Source organism: Procambarus clarkii, chromosome 81 (assembly GCF_040958095.1).
Source record: "Procambarus clarkii isolate CNS0578487 chromosome 81, FALCON_Pclarkii_2.0, whole genome shotgun sequence".
Lineage (NCBI taxonomy): Eukaryota > Metazoa > Arthropoda > Malacostraca > Decapoda > Cambaridae > Procambarus > Procambarus clarkii.
Window position 1 is genome coordinate 17,417,418 of NC_091230.1, and position 23,434 is coordinate 17,440,851.

Below are 23,434 nucleotides of genomic sequence, written 5' to 3' on the forward strand. Positions count from 1 at the left end.
TGGACAAGAAAAAACTATTTAGCATGGGCGGAACAGGAATAAGGGAACACAGATGGAAACTTAAATTTTCAAATGAGCCACAGTCATTAGAAAGAACTTTTTCAATGTCAGGCTAGTTAATAAATGAAATGCACTACGAAGTTATCTGATGGAAGCAGGCTCCATACACAGTTTCAAGTGTAGATATGATAGAGCCCAAATACACCAGTTCCTCTACTGGTGTACAGGAACCTCTGTACACCAGTTGAGAGGCGGAACCAAGGCATCATGCTATCACTTAATGCATCTGTTCACCTAGCACTAAATAGGTATCCAGGAGTTAGTCAACTTGTGGGGTTGTATCCTGGGAAGGGGCTATAGTTAACCACTTATTTTAATGAAAGGAAGCAGTAGAACAACAGAAGTACACTTACATCGCATCAGGCTTGAATACCCATGTGCATGGGAAATAGGCTTACAGATTCTGGAAGATGAGAGGAAATGTCAGCATTGTGGAGAAATGCCCGACAGACCACTGGAACATTATCTAACACAGTGCACAGTTACAGCCACAATAGACCACTGGAACATTATCTAACACAGTGCACAGTTACAAACCCATTAAGATTTCAACTTAGATTCAACAGAGCAGAAGAAGTTGTTAAACACATGGGACAAAATCTTACTGAAGCGACCATATGAGTCATAAATACTGATACTCCGCCCAAGTAAAACAGAAACAAGCAACACTTAGTGGGCCAGCCAGAGGCTCAAGGCCCGCGCAGGAATATCCATGCAAAAAAAAAAAGTTTTACTTTTTGGGAGGGGAGGGGGGTGACCACGACGATATAAGCCTAACATATATACATACACAGCCTAACTGTCCCTCCACAAAATTAATTAATTTATAACGAAATCATAAGTCTAAACGGGGATGGAAAATGATAATGAACGAAGAAAACCTTCAGAAAACTCCAACTTTGACATATTAATACAGGAAACCAGTCTATTTAATTCGCTCTTTCTAGGTCCATTGCACTATGACCTCATCTCCCTTGCAATAGTGAGTTAAAGCCTTGCAACATTCCAATGCAACACGACCCATCTTGTAAGGCCTGAACTTCCAGGCTCAGTAGGTCATTCTCAATCTCAGTGTTAATATAGCCTATTGCAGCATTCGCATTCTTCAGTTTCCAGCTACTCAATTTTATTCTTGTTACATACCACCTTTATCATAATTTTGTTAGTATTATATATTTATATCAATGACTGGTGCTCCGAAATATATATGTGTCGTCCTTCATTTTTCTAAAATAAAAATAAAAACTGTGGCCACTACATATAGCTGCTAGTGATGTGTATTTTGAGTAAGAATCATGCAAAGAACTTATTCGTGTTTAAGGTTATCAGGTAATTTATTAAACAAGCAATCGTGGACGTTTGTTTTTAGTTTTAACGGCTATATGTACCTTAATAGAAATGGCAATATGAGTTTCTGTCACCATAGTGAAGCACTTTTATATTTTTTTATTTGAAGGATAAAAGTTGGGAGTATTTTTATTCTTTTATAATTCTGTGTGAAAATAGGTTTCATCTGATTCACAGAGTACCAACTTCATATTAACCTTTTTCAATATAAAAGTATATCTGGCAAAGAAAATAGAAGTAATCCAATTAAGTTTTCCCCGATGTAAATGAAAGCAGAGATATGTGGTAGGAATATTGTCGCTGTTAGTGTTGTGTCGCCGAGCGCGTTTGCGTGCTAGAGTTGGTCGATGGGAGCGTGCGCTGACTTAACACACATTACTCCTTGTGCCTGAGATTCATAGACGCCATAATACATAACAAACACGAGTGGACAAAATAAACAAAGTACGATCGCTAACTGGGAATAACAATAAGATGTGGAAACCCAATAACAGTTTTCGGTACTCATTCTTTAGTGTAGGTTCCGAGTCTAAATGACACACCAGTACGTGGCGTATATACCCACAGCTTGTGCATGTCATCACATCGTCAGCTGGTACCTGCTTCAAGTTCGACATGTGTGGAAAGCTGGCTTCTGCTCCACCTGGGGCCTCTGGAGAACATCTTGCATTTCTTGTCCATAGGGCTGCGTTTTTTGCCATAAGGCAACTTTATTTAGTGCTATTTGTCTCACTCAAATATCTCTTGGAATTACATGGAATATTTTTTTGGGGGAAGAGGGGGGGTATTGTATTCCGGTTGGATCTTGGGGTGTCGACGTAGAGGGCATTTGGTTCTTCTCGTTAGGGATAGCTACCCAGAGGGTGGCCAGGGCCTTCCCTGGTGAGGGTGGCCAGGGGCCTTCCCTGGTGAGGGTGGCCAGGGGCCTTCCCTGGTGAGGGTGGCCAGGGGCCTTCCCTGGTGAGGGTGGCCAGGGGCCTTCCCTGGTGAGGGTGGCCAGGGGCCTTCCCTGGTGAGGGTGGCCAGGGGCCTTCCCTGGTGAGGGTGGCCAGGGGCCTTCCCTGGTGAGGGTGGCCAGGGGCCTTCCCTGGTGAGGGTGGCCAGGGGCCTTCCCTGGTGAGGGTGGCCAGGGGCCTTCCCTGGTGAGGGTGGACAGGGGCCTTCCCTGGTGAGGGTGGCCAGGGGCCTTCCCTGGTGTGGGTGGCCAGGCAAGGCCGTTTAGTTTTGCCGGCTGACTTTGTCCATATTTGCGATGTTGACTCATTTTGGTTTTCATTCCTGGGACCCGCTTGGCAAGGGCGCATACGGTATATAGTTCCGTTGCCACCTTGTACACCATATCTGCTGCTGTATGGCGGGGATATTAAACTTAATTGTAGTATAATGGATTGGTTGGTTTTATTCCAGGCGGGTAAACCCAGCGCTCTCGTTAACGTGGGTATAACGAAGGTTATTCGTTTTCTCAACGTAACCTAACGTAATGAAACCCAACCTTAACCTAAATAATCATGGCTAGAGGTAATATAACAAATTATGTAGTCATTCCCAATCCATTCCCTTGATGGGATCTCCTCCCTGAAGACAGGTCAACACAACAATAAATTAATACACGAAATAAAATAAATAGGAGACTGGGATATATAATATGATGCAGCAAGAAGAGCACGATATGGGGGGGGGTAGAAATAGCCTAAGCTACTCTATCCCTCTGGGATGTATTTTATTGTCTCAATAAACATACTTGAAGAGCACGAATATCATCAGTTAGGAAGAGAGAGGTCTTCCTCTGGTGAGGAAGGTCTAACTTGGACTAGGCTGTGCAGGGTTGGTCACTACTTTAGAATGGATACAGACTCTTGAGAAATTGAGAAGTATCTGGGACCTTTCCTCCGGATTGTCGACATAATCGAGAATTCAGAGATCGAATCCTGGACGGGGCAGAAATGGTTGGGCGCATTTCATATTACCTAATGCGTCTGTTCATCTAGCAGTAAGTAGGCACCCAGGAATTAGTCAGTTTGTGGGATTACATCCTGGGAGGGAGGGGGGGGGGTGTCAGCAATTCGACCTTGGGGAGACCTTGATATAAGCCTAACGTGTATAAACACACACACTGGCTGCCTGTCCCCCCTGTGTTCTGGACGCGTGATCTTGTGGTCCCGGGTTCGATCCCGGGCGCCGGCGCGAAACAATGGGGAGAGTTTCTTTCACCCTGATGTTCCTGTTACCTAGCAGTAAATAGGTACCAGGGAGTTAGTCAGCTGTCACGGGCTGCTTCTTTGGGGTGGAGGCCTGGTTGAGGACCGGGCCACGGGGACACTAAGCTCCGAAATCATCTCAAGATAACCCCCTACACAATGAATTATTATTATTATTAAACTTCATATGCCAATCTCGTTTATTTTAAAAGTCAAAAGTAGTCTATTGGCAATTTTGAGTCGTCTCGATTTAGTTCCCAGTTTATTTTTGCAGCATCAGCAATTTGCTAATGTTGCGCTCCAGAGTGTCTTAAATAGTTTATGTATATAGTAAACACCAAAGATCACAGGGCCAGGGATGGAAGAGCAGTGGCCTGGGTGGTGGAAGGGTTGCACCATTGCTGCCTCTTTTCAGACTCGTGAGTATGGCTGCCGACGGTACTGTGTCGAAATCCTACCATCCATTTCCAAGTGTGGCGCAACTCGGTGAGAGACCGCTGTCCATCTGCGCCGTCTACCACCACCTCCACCACGTCACCCACCAACCCATCCCTACCTGAACCACGTCACCCATCAACCCACCTCACCTACACCACGTCACACACCAACGCACCTACACCGCCACTTAGGAACGCAACACATTCTGAAACAAGTGACAGGTGTTAACAGGTGATACAATAGACGTGACACTGATAATTTTCATATTGCAACACATATTAGGTGTTGAAAAATGTGATAATAGTGGCATATTATACATACTGACACGTTATACTTACAAACCCCACGTGACACAGGCTGATGCAGTGACAGATTATACATATTGACACCTGATACATAGGGGAACATGTATGATACATAGGGCACCATAAGGTATCAGCTCACACATGATACATATGGGTACATGATACATAATTATATAAGGGATACCTACACTAGTTGTTTTTGTAAGGATCCTCTGCCTCGAAGAAGACGATATGTACCATCCGGGAGAGCCTTGTGGGTCTTCCACGTACCCTCACATATTTCTTTTCCTAACACCCTACATACATACACACACGTGTGTGTGTATGTATATATATATATATATATATATATATATATATATATATATATATATATATATATATATATATATATATATATATATATATATATATATATACATATCTCATTGAATATGACCGCATATTCTGTATTTACTATCTTCTGATTTAGGGCTTCTATCCCTTTAACTATTTTCCTAGCATCAGGGCTTAGCTGAAAGAGGAGTTCTCCAAAATTCATTTTCGTTATTTCAAGGTGAAGAAAAAAGTGAATTACTATTGAATGTATTACACTTATTTATACAATTTGCACACAGTTTCGAACCTCCATGGTTCATTCTCAAGTGAAAAGAAATTACAAAACTCTTTCCCTTTCTAGATATAACAGTCATGGAAAGGAGCGGAGGCTTCCACACTGCAGTCTACACTAAGGAAACAAACATAGGAATGTGCCTCAATGCCAATAGTGACTGCCCAGACAGGTACAAGAGGAGTGTTGTCAACGCTTACATGGACCGGGCTCTCAGCCACAGCTCAGGATGGAAGCAAGTCGATGAAGAACTCTGTAGGGTAAGGTTGTTGTTAAAAAGAAAAGTGAAATGCCATGCAACCTCTGAAGAGCCAACTAACAAGTTTTTTCTTATACTGTTGTGCAATATTAAATATTAATATTGCAATATTAAAATAAGAAAAAACTCTGATAGAGAGGCTTACAATGTCTCATTACAATTTTATATTCACATATTGTGTGTTCATGAGGCTTTTCTTTAATCTTTCATCCTTATTCTCTGACCACTTAATCCTTTTTGACCTTTCTAAACTAAGCTGTACTTGTTTCTGGTTAATCCTTTCCCTAGGGATGGGTTGGTCAGGTTCCAGGTGTCGGCTTGTATCCTCTCTATCTCCTCTAGTCAGTCTGGTGTTGACAACGGCTTTAACAGGCCGAAACGTTCACTTCCTTTCATATTTCTCTGTGGATTTTCCGCATAAAATGATCAGTGTTTTGTGATCGTGAATTGCGCATATATATATATATATATATATATATATATATATATATATATATATATATATATATATATATATATATATATATATATATATATATATATAACCACGTTAACAAAACCAGTTAACAAGTCACCATTATCCGGGCAGCATCTCCTTTTTTTATATTTTTTATTTATAATGTTCTTTCATTCTTGTAAAGTCACTAGCACACATAGCGTTTCGGGCAGGTCCTTAATTCTATTTTTTCCCCTCGAATTACGACCCGCCAAATTGTTTAACAATCAGTTACCCATTCACTGCTGGGTGAACATAGGCTACGGTTAAGGATTGGCGCCCAGTCAATCCTCCCCAGCCAGGATAAAAAACACAGACCAAAGCGCTGGACGAGTGCTTTACCACTACACCACGGGGACCCATAACTGACAGTTGTTCAGTTTGACGGAAGCAGACACCTGACTGTCTCACAAATCTGACAGTTATTGTAAAATGTTCACGAATAAAAATTCCCACCAGATTGATAATACGTGTACAGTGGGACAGCATATCACACCTTAAAGTCTTCCACAACTGATCTAGTCACATATACCACAGAAATTACATATCTTGAGATGATTTCGGGGCTTAGCGTCCGCGCGGCCCGGTCCTCGACTAGGCCTCCTTTTTTGTTACACCCCCCCCCCATAACACCTCCCCCCCAGGAAGCAGCCCGTAGCAGCTGTCTAACTCCCAGGTACCTATTTACTGCTATGTAACAGGGGCAACAGGGTGAAAGAAACATTTTGCCCATTTGTCTCCGCCTCCACCGGGGATTGAACCCGGAACTTCAGGACTACGAACCCGAAACGCTGTCCACTCAGCTGTCAGGCGCCCGTGCATCAACTATATGCAGTATAACAAATTTTTAACTGTTCCGCGAGGACAGAAGAAAATGTATGTCGATTAGCTTTGTAGATAAATGACCACGTTTGTGGGGAAAAAAATAAGTTGCAGACAGAACAAATAACATGAGTCTTACAGTTTGGTAGAAATTTGCACTTGACAGTCTTATATGAACATACTTGACGTCTAGCATCTCTAATAGCCTCCACGGCTTGGAAAAAGCACCCCATTATTCCTGAGCTGTACTTAAAACTGAGGCACTGACTTTGTATTTTGGCTTCAGGGGGGGATAGGCTTTTCAGCGACTTATTTTTTGGTGAACTTTTTCCATTTTTAACATTTCCCCGTTGTCTGTCATGGGCTAACAACACCTCACAGCTGACAGACTGCTCTAAGCCTGTCGCTGCTTAATCTTACGATAAACAATCATTGCTACATTGGTGTTGGCGATGGGAGGTCACGTCTGGGCACGACTCTTCTCCCCGCTGGTGAAGTAATGTTCTTGGGAGGTCTGAGAGCACATGTCTCTTCATAACACTCTGCCACCCAATGTGATCTGTTATCCTCCTGGCCCCCCCCACCTGTGGAAATTATACAGTTCCATTTTAGATGACGTAGAAAGATTGAAAATAAATTATGTTTACTATGTCTTCGCAATTACTGAAGTGTACGATACGTTGGCCGAGGCAAGCACACGTGGGAATGTTGAGGGTGGTAACTTTCACATTCGCTGCGCACGCTGTCTGGCGTGCAGTGAACCTTATAGCCTCTCTCATCTTTTAGTAGTGTTAATCTTACAGTTCTCATACTGCATACCACCTAGTGTTTCCGGGTGGAATTAGTGTATATAAGTGCAGAAATATCATTCGAGTGTATTAACAGTAACTCGAGTCTACTTATCCAGGGAAGACCTATAATATAATTGGAATCTCGCACCAGGACACCGCTTGGGTTATTAAGTGTCCTGAAGATCTCTTCGATGTTCTGGGAGCCAGTGTTTGAATCCCTAGTGCAATAAACCTTAATATAAAAGCCTGTCCAGTAAGATCTGTGTTCTCCGAGTGTCAAGCAGCAACAGGCAGCATCACCAGGGAGCCCCCTAACATCACAGCCACTCCTGGAACAGTGAAAGTGAGTTGCTCTTGGCCCTGGGGCAGGCATCTCTAACCCGGCTCCTCCACCCGCTGCTTCAGGACAACTCCCACTACCTCTCTTGCTTCAGTCACTCTTCTAGTATCACCACGACACTCCTGCTTCTTCCTGTACTTTATGTTATCCTAACTACCTAACCTAAGGTAATATATCTATTGTTATTCACCAAGAAAACTTTTTGCTTCAGTTATATTTAAATGAGAATATATGTAGATATTATTGTATCTTGTAGAATGTTTAGGTGACGATAGGTTAGGTTATGCTAAGTTAGGCTACGATAGATTAGGCTACGATAGGTTAGGTGACGATAGGTTAGGTTATGCTAAGTTAGGCTACGATAGATTAGGCTACGATAGGTTAGGTGACGATAGATTAAGCCATGATTGGTTTGGCAATGATAGGTTAGGCTACGATTGGTTAGGTGACAGGTTAAGCCATGATTGGTTTGGCAATGATAGGTTAGGCTACGATAGGTTAGGTGACGATAGATTATGCCATGATTGGTTTGGCAATGATAGGTTAGGCTACGATAGGTTAGGTGACAGGTTAAGCCATGATTGGTTTAGCAATGATAGGTTAGGCTACGATATGTTAGGTGACGATAGATTTGAGACCTTTTGTGACCCTTGTAATCCCTTTGAGCTGTCGCTCACATGATAAATATGGGGGGGGGGGGTCACAATAAACTGCTACTCACAGTATGAGTATAGGGTGCACGATAATCTACTGCTCACAGTATGTGTTGCATAATAAACCACCACTCACAGTATGAGTATGAAGTGCACAGAAACTACCACTCACATTATGAGTACAGAGTGCACAATAAACTACCACTCACATTATGAGTACAGAGTGCACAATAAACTACCACTCACATTATGAGTACAGAGTGCACAATAAACTACCACTCACATTATGAGTACAGAGTGCACAATAAACTACCGCTCACAGTATGAGTATAGGGTGCACAATAAACTACCACTCACAGTATAAGTATGAGGTGCACAATAAACTAGTCGGTGTTGGCGGCAACAATTGGTTAGAATACAATAGGCTTTTCTTAAGTTTGGTGTACTTACACAAGCTTGATAGGAAGGAGTTATATGGACATGATTGGTTAGATTATGCCAGACAGTACCATTAGTAATGAGGGTTAAGACGTGAGACTATAGTGAGTTAGCTAGAGATGCAGTGAGTAGGCTAGCCATGCGGTGAGTAAACTGGAGATGAGGTGAGTAAGCTAGAGATGCGGTGAGTAAACTGGAGATGAGGTGAGTAAGCTAGAGATGTGGTGAGTAAGCTAGAGATGTGGTGAGTAAGCTAGAGATGAAGTGAGTAAGCTAGAGATGTAGTGAGTAAGCTAGAGATGAAGTGAGTAAGCTAGAGATGAAGTGAGTAAGCTAGAGATGTAGTGAGTAAGCTAGAGATGTAGTGAGTAAGCTAGAGATGTAGTGAGTAAGCTAGAGATGCGGTGAGTAAGCTAGAGATGCGGTGAATAAGCTAGAGATGCGATGAGTTAGTTAAAGATGCGATGAGTTAGTTAAAGATGCGGTGAGTAAGCTAGAGATGCGTTACATGCCGTTCCGTAAGTAATATTGGCGACAATAGCCTAACTGTTAATGTGAGACCGCGCTAAGGTCGTTGGTCAAAGCCAAACTGAACTGCTTTGTTACGTAGTCAAGCGTAACAAAGTGTGACATCACCATGTTACTGAAGGCAGTTCTACCGTTTGCAAACAAGTTTTCTGAGACCCAAGAAGACTTGGATTTTGTGTAAACTGAACATTTAGAGAGAAAAACGATTACGCAGTTTTCTTTCACATTACAAATTTTAAAATAATTTTTTGGTAAATGTAAGCAAAGATTATAGTAGGAGTGCCTACGATTTTAATAAGTATGCGACCCATCCTCCAAAAATTGTAGTATTTATGACAACTATTAGTCGAACGTACAAATGTAGTTGTTTACCTAAAAAAAAAAATCACTTTTTTTCTACTGGAATACTCGAAATGCCAACCAGTCCTCGACTCAAGTCTATTACATCCAGCGGTCGACCCCACAGACACACCCACCACACCCACTGTGGGGGTGCCGCGGCCAGGCCAGTAGTAACGGACCCCTGCAAACGTATATTAGATTGCTTTATTTATAACAATTTACAAAAATCGTTACACTTCTCTTTGGGCTGATCAAGTGTAAATCAGACAAAGGGATTAGGATGAGGGGTTGAGGGGTAGCACACCTTAACTTATAATTAACCCCCGTTCAAATTCAAGTACGTTTATTGAGACTATAAAATACATCTCAAGAGGATAGAGTAGCTTAGGCTATTTCTACTCTCCAACTCAGCCCGGTACTTTTGGCAATATTTTTAAATGAGTGGTTGAGTCTTTACCCCCAAGATTTTTTGAAAGGCAGTTATATAATATATCATTAATTTGGTATATTTGGGGGTGAGTATTTATTCCCCTGCCCTTCCCCACCACACTCACACTAATAATGTTGACCAGACCACACACTAGAAGTTGAAGGGACGACGACGTTTCGGTCCGTCCTGGACCATTCTCAAGTCGATTGTGAGGAGGAGGTAGAGACAGGCAATAAATAGGCAAGAGAGAGCTGAGGTGGAAAGAAGTACATACTTCAGCCACGTTATTGTGACTCATCGCCTTAACACTAATAATGTTTCAGTGACAGTTACTCTAGGAACTAAGGATCTCAGGTGTGAGGATTTGCACAGCTGTTACATTATCTTGCTGACTGAATGTGGTGTCACGTCGGTTGGAGCCAACCAGCGTACCTGGTCAGGCACACACCATATACCTTTTGGCACAGTGCCATATTTGTGTGTACTCTGTAAACGTTAACACATTGCCTATATCATTGTAAAAATGACTTGCGTGCCATATTGTCTACGTATATGTGCTTGGAAAGGTTGCTTGAACCGTCTTGTCTCTCTCTCCAGACACAATCAAGGGACGTCAGGGACATCATTCCCTCTCCTGCAGGATGGTGCTGCGTATGATTCAGGAGCTCCACCTGCACTTGAAGGCTTCCTGCTTGCGGCTACTCCGCCAGAAGATGCTGTGTGGTGCTCTCTTGGCTGTGATGCTGTTATTCTCTCTCCACATCACCTCCAGCCTGGTCACTCTCAGGAGGTAGATACTCTTCCCTCCCACTGTAGTTGTCTCCACTCCTTCACTGTGGTTGTCTCCACTCCTTCACTGTAGCTGTCTCCACTCCTTCACTGTAGTTGTCTCTACTCCTTCACTGTAGCTGTCTCCACTCCTTCACTGTAGTTGTCTCTACTCCTTCACTGTAGCTGTCTCCACTCCCTCACTGTAGTTGTCTCTACTCCTTCACTATGGAACTTCCTCTGATTTGCACTGCCTCTCTTTCACGCAGAATACTTGAAAACACTGTAGTAGACAGCTTAATTATTTCACACTCACCTTTCCTCACTATTAGCACTAAACAGCTTATAATCAAATAAGTACATTCTTCTCTGCGAAGCCAGACATCTATAAATATGTGGCCCAAATGTCTCTTTACCGTAACATTATTTTAATCATATGTAAAATTAAAATAACAAAACACATAAGATTAATAAAAATACATACATTCAGATTTTATAATTAAAATGCATTTTTATTTCTTTGTTAATATTGTTTTCCATTTTAGTTTTTACTTATGATTGTGTTAATAAAATAATAATACGGTACCTACCTACCTACCTTGAGGTAGGTAGGTAGGTACCGTATTACCTTGAAATGTAAAGAAACATTTGAGCCATCCTGGATATGGTGTCTTCATCTCTACCGTGGCTGTTGCTCTGATTAACCCTGCCAAGCTTCCTCGCCGCCACTGGTATATTCCTCCCTCCCACACCACTGTTGTGTTGATTGATTGATGAAGATTAAGCCACCCAAGAGGTGGCACGGGCATGAATAGCCCGTAAGACTGTTGTGTGTTACATCTCGCCTCTTATAGTGGGTGTGGCTCCAGTGTGGCTCCTCTGTCACCTTCTATTCCCTCTTGCATCACTCTTGGTGTTGTTCTGTTGCCTGACACACTCTTTCCCCTGCCTGAAGGTGTTTGGTTATTATTTAACCCCAACCATATCTTCCTTACTATAGTGTAGTGAGATGCTGCTTCCTACAGGGTGTCGTCGACGCCGGCCTGGGTCCAGGAGAGGGAGGCCGGGAGCTGCAGCCCGCGGACCAACGTTGCCTTTCTCAAGAGCCATAAGTGTGCCTCATCTACTATCCAGGTGGGTCATCATGAATAGTGAGAGATAGAGAAATTGACAAAAAGAGAGGGATAGACAAGAGAATGAGAGAGAGTTGCCAGCCAGTCGCGTGTGCTGAACCTAGCAGGTAAGTCAAACAAGAAATTTTCTGCACTAAGGGGCATTTCGTACTGTCTTGGCAGCAGTGGGTGTGAAACTTTTGACTCCAGTCTTCAGCATGCACTGCTCTCCTGGATGGCGTGGCACCCTTCACCCCTTCCTCTCCATCTGACTTCTAGATACTTACAGAACTATGTAAGAAGACGTCATCCATTCTGGTTGAAAACATTCAACACCAGAGAGAGAGGTCAGTGGCCGTGTTGTTATCTATATAATAAGGCCTATGTTATCAAGATTCCCACACCCGGCCCAAGCAGAAGATGGCAACACAAGGTACTCGACCATCAACAGCCTCAATATACTGGCCGTGCCATTCTCAAGGACACCACTGTCAGTAATCATTCATTCTTCGACTGACTCGCATTTGGAGCACATTCTTTCAACAAGTGAAATCATGTCAACCGATCATATGAAAGCTCTGGCACACATCTCCAGCTTCATTTTAAACCTAATATGATTGTAACTTAACATTAAATAAAGTTCTTAGCTAATAAAAGCTAACAGTATGCTAAATAAGTAATAAGCTCATGACAGATCAGTTTCTGGGGCCAGGCTTCATATGAATTGATTTAGGATAACATATCATAGTTTGAGGATTAATTTTGGAATATCATTGCCATCCTAATAAAAACCAAGGTCTTATTTAAACAAATAATAATATATAGATAGGGAAGCAGAGAGAGAATCCGTGAGTGCTCACGTGTAACGCGTTCATCGAAGCTTACCACTTGCCTTGCAGAATATTCTTTTCCGGTATGGTCTGGCGCACGGACTTCACTTCGGCCTGCCAGACGCAGGCAATTACTTCGGCGGCGGACTGCGGCCCTTCAACGCTGACATGCTGCGGTTGTCCCCCTGGAGCAAGCTTGGGGTCAATATTATGGCCGTTCATATGAAGTGGGATCACCAGCAGGTTTGTCTTACTGTGTTAATGTATTCACCTAGTTGTGTTGGCGGGGGTTGAGCTTTGCTCTTTCGGCCCGCCTCTCAACTGTCAATCAACAGGTATACAGGTTCCTGAGCCTATTGGGCTCTATCATATCTACACTTGAAAGTGTGTGTGTGTGTGTGTGTGTGTGTGTGTGTGTGTGTGTGTGTGTGTGTGTGTGTGTGTGTGTGTGTGTGTGTGTGTGTGTGTGTGTGTGTGTATGTGTATGTGTGTGTGACCTATTGTAAAGTGGACGTTTAAACGAGTGAGAGCATGCCATAAAGGAGTGTCTTGGTCTTATACTGCATTAGTCCGTGTGCAATTGTGCTATGAATTAATTCTTGTATTGCATGTCTTGTGCAATATCTTGAAGACCAGAGTGTTCTAGCAAGTTAAGGTCACAGTGCACGAGTCTATATAATACTGTGTGTCATGCACAAGAACGTATCGTGAGTTATGAGTGTGTATCATGACACATATGCTCATGGTCCGTCGTGTGAGTGCATGTACTTATGTTGGAATGGAAAAGTTGTTGGAATTAGCGAAAAGCGCCAAGCCATTAGGACTATAAAGCACTGGGAAGGGATCAGGAAAAGGATTTGGCATCTAACGGAGGGAAATGAATGATGCCCAACCACCTAGATGGTCGGGGGGATTGAACGCTGACCTGCATGAAGCGAGACCGTCGCTCTACCGTCCAGTCCAAGTGCTTGGGACATGCTCATGTTAGAGAATGCACTAAAGTGTGTATAAAATATTGTGTTGATCTAAACCTGTGAATCCATGCAGTTTTGAAGAGGATGAGAGCGCGTTGCAGTGAGTTGAGACATGACTTGACGCGTCGGGGTGTGTCCTAACGTCATGTCCTCCGCCACAGGTGGCCAGTGTGATGCCCAACGACACCGTCTACATCTCCATCGTCAGGGAGCCCATGGAGCTGTTCGAATCACTATATACTTATGCCAAGATGGAAAAGGTCAGTAAATGAGTCTCTGTGTCTGCCTGCCTGCCTCCCCCCCCCCACCTCTCTCTCTCTCTCCTTTCTCTTTTTCTCTCTCTCTCTCTCTCTCTCTCTCTCTCTCTCTCTCTCTTCTCTCTCTCTCTCTCTCTCTCTCTCTCTCTCTCTCTCTCTCTCTCTCTCTCTCTCTCTCTCTCACGCTCTCTCTCTCTCTCTCTCTCTCTCTCTCTCTCTCTCTCTCTCTCTCTCTCTCTCTCTCTCTCTCTCTCTCTCTCTCTCTCTCTCTCTCTCTCTCTCTCTCTCGCTCTCTCGCTCTCTCTCAACTGCCTCGTCACTAACTCATACCGTCCTTCAGTTCTACGGGCTGCCGGTGGAGGAGTTCGCTGCGAATGTTCCTACCGACACTCCGCGGTACAACGGCTACCTGGGCTACAACCAGATGGTCTGGGACTTCGGCATAGAGAATGAGACCCTCGCTAACAACCTCACAGCTGTGCGTGAGCTGGTAAGTGTGCAAGGTATACCTGTGTGTGTGTGTTTGAGTGTCTGGGGCACCGCCCTTTTCAGCTACCGGTCATCTAATTCAGAGATACCTCTTTGATTTCTGCATTAACATTCTTGCCTATAATAGAGTCTATTGAGTGTGTGTGTGTGTGTCGAAATGAACGTTGAGAGTGTAAGATAGGCGTGGGAGTTCAGCAAGCCATTGCCACCAGATGTGTTTAGCATGGTAATCAATGAACAGGAACGTGAGGAGAGAGATCAAGAGGATGAGCGTGGGTATCAGGTGAATCTCTGTGATGCTGGTGGTACCCGTGGCTCTGAGATGAGTCATGAAAATGCTAGTGAATCTGGGGGCTCTGAGATGAGTAAAAATGATGCTGGTGACTCTAGGGGCTCTGAAATGAGTCAAAATGATGTTGGTGACTCTAGGGGCTCTGAGATGAGTAAAAATGATGTTGGTGACTCTAGGGGCTCTGAAATCGTTTGGAAAAGCTCTTAAGAATGTCAGTTCCTGCCTTCATGTAAGTGATATAACCGGAAAATGCTAATACATTCAGATAGTTTACAACTATGCTCTATTAGAATGATAGGAGGGGGTGAAATTTTATGCAGAAAGATGATAAAAACTCGCACTTTGATATTGTGTTTGTGCTTGCTTACTGAAAAAGGTGTGTGTGTGTGTATGTTCAAGTTCAAGTTCAAGTATGTTTATTGAGACAAGAAAGGAATACATCTCAAAGGAATAGAGTAGCTTAGGCTATTTCTACCTCCTCCCCCCCCTTCCCGTGTATATATTTATTTACTATTTTCTATTTGTGCATGCAGATTTTTTGTTTATTAGCTGTGTGTGTTTTGTGCAAATTTTATCTAACTATAACTTATTTACACTAATATAATTTAAAGGGGAAGTAAATAATTTGCATCTTATAAGATGCTGAGTTGAAATCAATGTTTTCGTAGACCCTTTATTGACACTGTGTCAGAGCGTGAAGGTTATGTAGAGTGGTAGCATTAGTGAGTGTTGGTGTGAATTACCTGTGGGCGTGACCTAACAATTACCCACAACACGTTGTATTTAACCTAGATTGCCTGTTTCGGTGCGCGTGTATTTATACAGTAAGGTTTTTATAAGATGTTGTTGTATGCAGGTGAGGAAGGCGGAGGCGGAGTTCGACTTGGTGTTGGTGGCGGAGCGGATGGAAGAGTCGCTGGTGCTCCTGAGTCACCTCCTCTGCTGGAACCTCAGAGACGTCATCGCTCTCAGGTTCAACGCCAGGACCTCCAAAGTGACCTCACATTCCTGGTTCTTTGACTTCGGCTACCTTCCTGGGTCTTAGACTTCGGCTACCTTCCTGGGTCTTTGACTTCGGCTACCTTCCTGGGTCTTTGACTTCGGCTACCTTCCTGGGTCTTTGACTTCGGCTACCTTCCTGGGTCTTTGACTTCGGTTACCTTCCTGGTTCTTTGACTTTGGCTACCTTCCTGGGTCTTTGACTTCGGCTACCTTCCTGGGTCTTTGACTTCGGCTACCTTCCTGGGTCTTTGACTTCGGCTACCTTCCTGGGTCTTTGACTTCGGCTACCTTCTTGGGTCTTTGACTTCGGCTACCTTCCTGGGTCTTTGACTTCGGCTACCTTCCTGGGTCTTTGACTTCGGCCACCTTCCTGGGTCTTTGACTTCGGGTACCTTCCTGGGTCTTTGACTTTGGCTACCTTCCTGGGTCTTTGACCGCGGCTACCTTTCTGGTTCTTCAAAACTATGCCTTATGTGCCCCAAAGTTAAGGTACCATTCTAGGAGTAAATTGGTAGCTTAGAGGTTTCGTTACTTCATTTAATATAATTCTCTTTGGATATATTAATGTTAAATTTCATAGATTTGTTGTAATGGTCGAACTATACATGATGTATGTGTATTTGCTAGCATCGTCCACTGCTGTGTTCTGTTTTAACATCATTTTTAGCATTGAAAATCATTTGAATGCTGCATTTATATCATAAAATAACAGTACTCCAGCACCACCCTTAATGACGCTCCTCTATCTACAGTTCAAGAACAAGCTGAGCAGTGAGACGCAGAAAGTCCTCCGTCAGAAGTTGGCCCCAGACTACCTGCTCTATGAGCGCTTCGTCAGGAAGTTCGACGACCTAGTGGAGGACTTCGGGAGGCAGAGGATGGACCGCGAAGTCTCCAGGCTCAATGCACTGACAAAGCAGCTAATGAAAACTTGCGGTTTTATGAAGCAAGATGCTGCTATGATGTTTGGAGCTGAGAAGCCATGGTCTGATATGGTAGGTGGTGGTGGTGGTAGGAAGCCATGGTCTGATATGGTAGGTGATGGTGGTGGTGGTGGGAAGCCATGGTCTGATATGGTAGGTGGTGGTGGTGGTGGTGGGAAGCCATGGTCTCATACCAATCTATACTATCCCCCATAAATACCACGCATAATTTATACTGTATACACTATACCATGTCAACAGTTTAAATAGAAAGAGTTTAAATGTAGCAGCTCTGTTGGTCAGTGGAGGACAGTTTTAAATATTAGTTGAGATAATGTTTTTGATTTTTAAGATCTCTCGAGAGATGTGTCGTGATAGGAGATCGAGAATGTTTCCTTCGATAACTATGGATCCATATTTAATGGTGTAGTTTATCGACATGTTAAAGACAAATAATGATCCCATTTTAACCAGAATCGCCCACTCAGGTTCTAAGATTGTAATTCAGAAGAACTCAGGTTCTTCTTACAAGATTGTGTAACCAATGTTACTCAGGGAGATTAATGCTATATTGGTGAGACTATTCAGGTCTGCTCTGCGTACCTGAGACTTGAACCAAATGAGTATTTGACAAGCGAGCTAAGATCCAGTGCAAGAGGAATGTCGTGTGGGTGTGCGACAACTTGGACCCCGGTTCAAGTCCCATTTAACTCTTACGACCGTCTTGGTTAAAGGCAGTGTTGTGTTGACAGGTGGAGGGGTACACCGCTACAGCAGGAAACAGCAAGTGTCAGCACTACTCCAGGTCAGAGGTCTCCTTCATCAAATTCCTGAGGGCAATGCAGAGGATGGAGGTCTCCAGAAGGTGGGTCGCCTGCCTGTTGGTTCTTATCATCCTTTCGTGATTAAACTTGTTCATTGTTGATGCTGCACTCTTATTCTTTTTCTCTCTCACACACGGTAATAGATAGATCAATTCAGGCAGATATAGATTTAGCAGCATGTTCAGGCTAGTTTACAGGTTATCGTGTTTCAGATTTGGGGTGCCTGACGTGCCTGGCCTGGACGCCATCCCCCTGGGAGCCAGTATCTTCGAAGGCACCGCTAATATGGACGAGAGAATTAAAACCCTAAAGAAAATGCTGGTCCATACCGAAAGAAAGCAAAGATAAGGAAAGCAGCGTAACGGAAAAGTATACTGAAATTAAGAAGGAAAATGTCTGAAAGTTGTTAAAATAGCATTGGAAATGGGTTTTTGTCTTTCGACATCACTGGGATGACTGAATTAAGATGAGTTACTTTCTGGTATCAGGTTTCATGTAGATGAGCTATCATCACGAATTAGGTGCCAGAAACTAAGATATCTTCAGGCATCATGTCCTGCATGGGAGCTGTCTTCAGGCATTAAGAGTCTTGCAGATAAGCCATCCTCAGATATCGTGTCCTGCAGGTTAGCAATCGTAATTCTCAAAGTTCAAATTTTTAACAATATATATATCAATTACAATTTAAAATTTAGGTAAAATTAAGGTAATTTAAGTTTTGATAACGTTCTCTAGAGGCGCTTCCATATGAATGATGTATTTTTGTGTATAATTATAGCAGTATTATTACATTATACTGGAAGATGTTTCGTATGCTCACATGTGTTGGAGTTGAAGATATTAAAACTTTGCAATTTCCGTAAAACAGATTTTCGTGACAATTAATCTTTCTTGATTTGCTTCATGCGCTACACGCTGTAGTGTGTTCATTGTGAGGGCCCGGGCAAGCACAGGTTGCTATTAGCACTGCTAATATATGTGTATTAGCACACATATATATGAGTATAGCTCATATATATATGTGTGCTAATAATATATTAACACGCATATATATGAGCTATACTCTTGAGGTCTGAGCTGGTTCCTCAGCATAGCTGTTTCTGCGTTGAAAGCGCTAGGCTGTTAACCTTTCATTTTTTTTTCACTGATTATTCTTCATTACTGGATCAGCGTTTTTTTTATCCTTGTTGCATATATGTATATATAATATATTTTTGTTATGACGCAGTGGTGTGTATTCCTAAGAAGAAAGGTAAGCATTGCTTTCCTGATACAAATTCTTCCCTTCCAAATTAAAATATATTTATTTATTTGCTGTATTAATTAATTCAGTTTTATATAGCATCCTGTATTTTTTTGGTCTGAGATGAAAGTGTGTTCGTGCATTACGCAACATTTGCAGTAAGTAGCCTTCTTGTTCGACCACAAGGCGGGACCAAAGAGCCGAAGCTCAACCCCCGCAAGCACAACTAGGTGAGTACATGCTAAACAAAATGATATATCACTGCCAGATGTAAGATGAAAATACATAATTTAACTTGTCTTACTCCCCCTTTTTCCAAAACCATGTAAATAAAGTTATCAAACAAATATATTGTGGAAAGCATTCTGATGCTAGAATGTCCCCTCAATAATATGTGTTATTACCACTCAATATAATTAATTTTGGTAAGAGATTTGGAGAAATAAACAGAGTCCTCCCCTTCCAGCAGAGGGAGAGAGCCTGGCAGCATTCCCAGTTCATTAAATACAATCATAAATCTGTAAATAATAATGATCTAATTTTTTCTCAGTTTCGTAAATTATTACTCATTATCATAGTACTTGAATGATAACGTAAGCAATTGTCAATAATAAAATAAGTAATGGTACAAACTTTTTTCAAATCTTTTAAATTTTGTTTTTAAAGAAGATGGCATCACTGTGTGAGACTACTGTCTATGGTAACATTCAGCTTAAGAATATCAGTTGACTTTCAGAGGTGACGTGACGGTACACGCATTTACTTGGACTTATTGCCCCCCTAACTGAAAATGCAGTCGCAGTGTACAAAGAGTTTACTGTTAGGTATGTCTTCTGTTTTCAACTGATACAAATGTATGGAATACTTACGGATATCAAGATTTGTCAAATATATAGAATTATTGCATGATCTTGAGAGCATGCCAAAATTTTACAGCAAAATTACTGATAATTTTGCCTGTAAGTCAAGAAGAATTCCATTGAACTATGTACAAAATAGTAAGTTAACATGTTTCATGTTACTATTTCCTACTTTATATGTTACTTGCATTAATATTTGTTTTATTAATAATCATATTTCAACTTCATCAAAGGTCTTAACTGTCACCTATTTACCCAAACATTTGTTTCACAACGCTCTACTGATATGACGTCAAAGATTAGGTCTGCTGAGTATTGCTGTATGATTATCGATGAGATTATGCAATATTTGATATTAATACAATAGAACAAATATGGAGAAACTCACTACAATGCCGTAGTGCTTGAGTCAAGGTGAAGACCCAATATATGTATAAAATGTATTAAAAAACTAATTTTCGGATGTAACGTACATCCGTTCTCAAAGTGATGTATACAATGTTCTCACATATTTTTTTTTAGAACATTGTATACAAGTACCTTGTATTCATTTTGAGAACATTTTATACAAGCACCTTGTATACATTTTTGAGAACATTGTATACAAATACCTTGAGAAAAGATGTCGGTTACATCCGATAATTTGGCTTTTAATACATTTATACATATTCGGTCTTTCCTTCACTTTCGCAAAAAAAGTATTAAAACATGCATTAGTTTCAGGCAAGGTTTCCATGATTACTACTCATTAACATATCCTTCATTGTATTTGTATTTTGATAAGTTTTATACACCCGTGCTTCGTAATCCTGTTAATATTATATTCATTTTAGATACCGTACATCACTAAAGACCATTCTATCATGCAGGTTTAAGTCTTTGGATTCATATTGAAAAAGTTAATTACCGCAAAGCTTCGAATATCCTCGAATGTAAAGAAAGCCTATTACATCTTCGATATAAATTACATATTGATCAATGCACTTCAAATTAATAACTTTTGTAAATCGAAGCTACAGAACGTGTGGGTTCTACGGTCTTATACACAGTGTATATGACTGAGTGTACATTATTGAGTATACTTGAGTGTATATTAACCCCCTTCCGGGCCACTGTAGCACTAAAGCGTAGTGAGTGACTGTAGGCTACCACAGCCGCTCCCGGGATACTTGTAGAGGCGCATGGTATGACCCTAGCAACCAAATGTAAATAGTTTCACTACAAGTGTTAATCGTGTCTTCGTTTGATAATTGCTTACCGTTAAAGCTTGTTGGTCCTGTTTGAGAAGGAGTTTGTGAGACTGTGACCCTTCTGCCACAGTCCATGGGGTGGGAGGGAATTTAGGACCCATAATCTATTAATTTAACACACTCTTACTCTTTGTATTACGGACTCTTGGGGTCACGGTGATGTTAGTTTGATACACTGTGTAGACTATCGATTTATTTATGTTAACAAACTATGTAATTTGCTTAGCTAAACGAATATGGCTTGATGTGCCTGCCAGAAACGCTGCGCGTACTAGTGGCTTTACAAGGTTGTAAATACCATGCTATGTATTCTCACAAACTCAATGTACCTTCTTGTATATAAATAAATAAATGTGTATGTGTAAAGTCACATAAAGTTTTTGTCTCTTAAAATGTTTCACTTATGGTTTCAGGATGGGTATTGGGTGCATAATAAATTGTCTAAACTAAGTAAAAGAGTATTGCTGTAGATAGTAAAACAATTTGTAACTAGTTAATAATACTGTTACTTGCTTTGTTAAACGAGTATTTGTGCTCAGTTCCTAAACTCGTTCTGTGCCTCTTTAACCTTTCCGCCATCGCTCGCAGGATGGGAATGGGGTGCATAATAAGCAAACCCGGACATAAATACTGTATGAGTAATTCAGAAAACGTGGTAACGGTGTTGGCATCTGTTGATGAACAAGTGTAAACAAGGCGAATATACATTCCTCCGTGCATATAGCCACTTCAGGTAGTCAGATAACATGATGCGAGTTATCTTGAGATGATTTATCTTGGAATGATCTTCCCAACCATGTTAAAGACTGTACCTCTCTCAACCAGTTTAAGATAAAAACTAAACACTACCTAATAAATTCACTGTAACCTACCTTACCCCTCTATTGTCAACCCATGTCTGTAATTTTTTTTTTAATCAACACTGTTTGTCAACCTATTGTATTTGTGCTGCTTTTTCAGTCATGTTCCCCCTTTTTTTTTATCTTTATTTGTATTTGTTCTCAACACATTTTATTCTTTATGCTCAATTAGTATTAAGTTCTAGATATTAATGTTTTTCCTGCACGAAACGCATTGCGTAATAGTGGCTTTAGGCATTGTATGTACTAGCTCTATCTATATATTGATCCATTAATGTAACATCACTTGTATGTATGTATGTACCCTTCCTGAATAAACATATATTTATATATATATTTCGGGGCTTTAGTGTCCCCGCGGCCCGGTCCTCGACCAGGCCTCCATCCCCAGGAAGCAGCCCGTGACAGCTGACTAACACCCAAGTACCTATTTTACTGCTAGGTAACAGGGGCGTAGGGTGAAAGAAACTCTGCCCGTTGTTTCTCGCCGGCGCCTGGGATCGAACCCAGGACCACAGGATCAGAAGTCCAGTGTGCTGTCCGCTCGGCCGACCGGCTCCCCGGTCGGACTCGGCCCACCTAGTTCTCTATGTTCTTTTATATTCTTTGCTTGTTGGTGACCTCGTTCTGCCATCACCCTAATCTAGGAAAGGGACCAACCGTCCTATGCTGGGAACCTCGTCTATATAAACAAAATAATTTATTTTATAATTCATGGGGATAGTTGTCAGAACATTTTGAGAGGCTGGTTGAGCAGTAAGTGTTGAATGACAGGTGCAGTATGTCAGTGTAGTTGGTTGGCAAGGTTTAGAGCAGGACAAACAATATGTGATAATGTTTCTTGTGGTCTCATGCACTGCTTTGTGTGCTGCACTTTGAAGTGCTTTGTAAATATTAAACAAATACGAATTAATATATATCAGTTTTATTTGGCCCTTAGTGATGAATAATTTGTATTTATTTTTAACCCTATAAAATTTCTACCTACTTGGTTATATGATTTATGATTCAGCTCTTTTTTTATGTTTTCTTCATTGCTTAACATAGAAACGATTTTTCCTATCAAATCCTCTTTCTACAGTAGACCCCCTTTCTCTTATTTCTAATTCATTCGTTCTATTCTACCATTCAGATATAACTCAATCTACTTTCCTGCATAAAAAGACGTTTTTCTTAGGCAGCGATTTAGACTTGTTCCAGAGCTTGTCTGTTCTGCTCCTATGGCGTGTTTGTCCAGATAACTTCCATACGTCGTCAAGGACTTGTGTGTCCAGCTAGCTGCCAGACGTGTTCCAGGGCCTGTGTCTTGTTACGAAATATCGTATCGTGTTATTTCGTCGCATAAAGGCACGGTTATTTAATAGTAATACGTTCATTATTACAGGAGGAACGAGGTTAACGACCATGGAGGTCGTTAACGGTCAGCACGGTATGGCTCGTCCGGTGGCGGGAATTTCTGTTAGCCAATCAGAACCACCGGGCGAGGTAATGAGTGCTGGCCGGAGTATGTGGAGAAACAGACATCTACTCCCCTCCATTCAGTCAACATGTTGTCGTCGCTTTCGGATGTTTGACCAACTGACCCAACTGTTCCAGTATGCTCCACCCTCACCAAGGAAACGGACGTGAGGACCTAGCGGCATGGTAAACGTCTCTGAGGTCGTGGAAGTCACCGCCTTTGATAGTTACAGGT

The 23,434-nt window shown here is 41.9% G+C and overlaps 1 protein-coding gene across 4 annotated transcripts; it reads left to right on the forward strand.

Moving 5' to 3' along the window:
• Window positions 1-1,536: 1,536 nt before the first annotated feature.
• Window positions 1,537-23,434, forward strand: LOC123773140 (galactose-3-O-sulfotransferase 2). 4 transcript variants are annotated; one of them, XR_011225182.1, is made up of 13 exons: window positions 1,537-4,274; window positions 5,028-5,218; window positions 7,443-7,833; window positions 10,655-10,847; window positions 11,851-11,959; window positions 12,837-13,010; window positions 13,903-14,001; window positions 14,339-14,488; window positions 15,636-15,773; window positions 16,534-16,776; window positions 17,457-17,569; window positions 17,741-18,154; window positions 23,126-23,434. XR_011225182.1 is itself a non-coding variant. In XM_069315212.1 (12 exons), exons 4-12 carry the CDS (start codon window positions 10,699-10,701, stop codon window positions 17,874-17,876), a joined length of 1,311 nt encoding a protein of 436 aa, XP_069171313.1. In that variant the 5' UTR covers window positions 1,537-4,274; window positions 5,028-5,218; window positions 7,443-7,833; window positions 10,655-10,698; the 3' UTR covers window positions 17,877-22,656. The 4 variants fall into 4 exon arrangements, 3 of the variants coding, with proteins under 3 accessions (XP_069171313.1, XP_069171315.1, XP_069171314.1); XM_069315212.1 differs by lacking the exon at window positions 23,126-23,434 and having other exon boundaries at window positions 17,741-22,656; XM_069315214.1 differs by lacking the exon at window positions 23,126-23,434 and having other exon boundaries at window positions 7,443-7,669; window positions 17,741-22,656.

Coding starts and splice junctions, on each gene's coding strand:
- LOC123773140 (XM_069315212.1), top strand. CDS start 10,699: ATGGTGCTGCGTATGATTCAGGAGCTCCACCTGCACTTGAAGGCTTCC. Junction 11,960..12,836: donor GTGCCTCATCTACTATCCAG/GTGGGTCATCAT, acceptor CTTGCCTTGCAG/AATATTCTTTTCCGGTATGG. Junction 13,011..13,902: donor TGAAGTGGGATCACCAGCAG/GTTTGTCTTACT, acceptor CCTCCGCCACAG/GTGGCCAGTGTGATGCCCAA.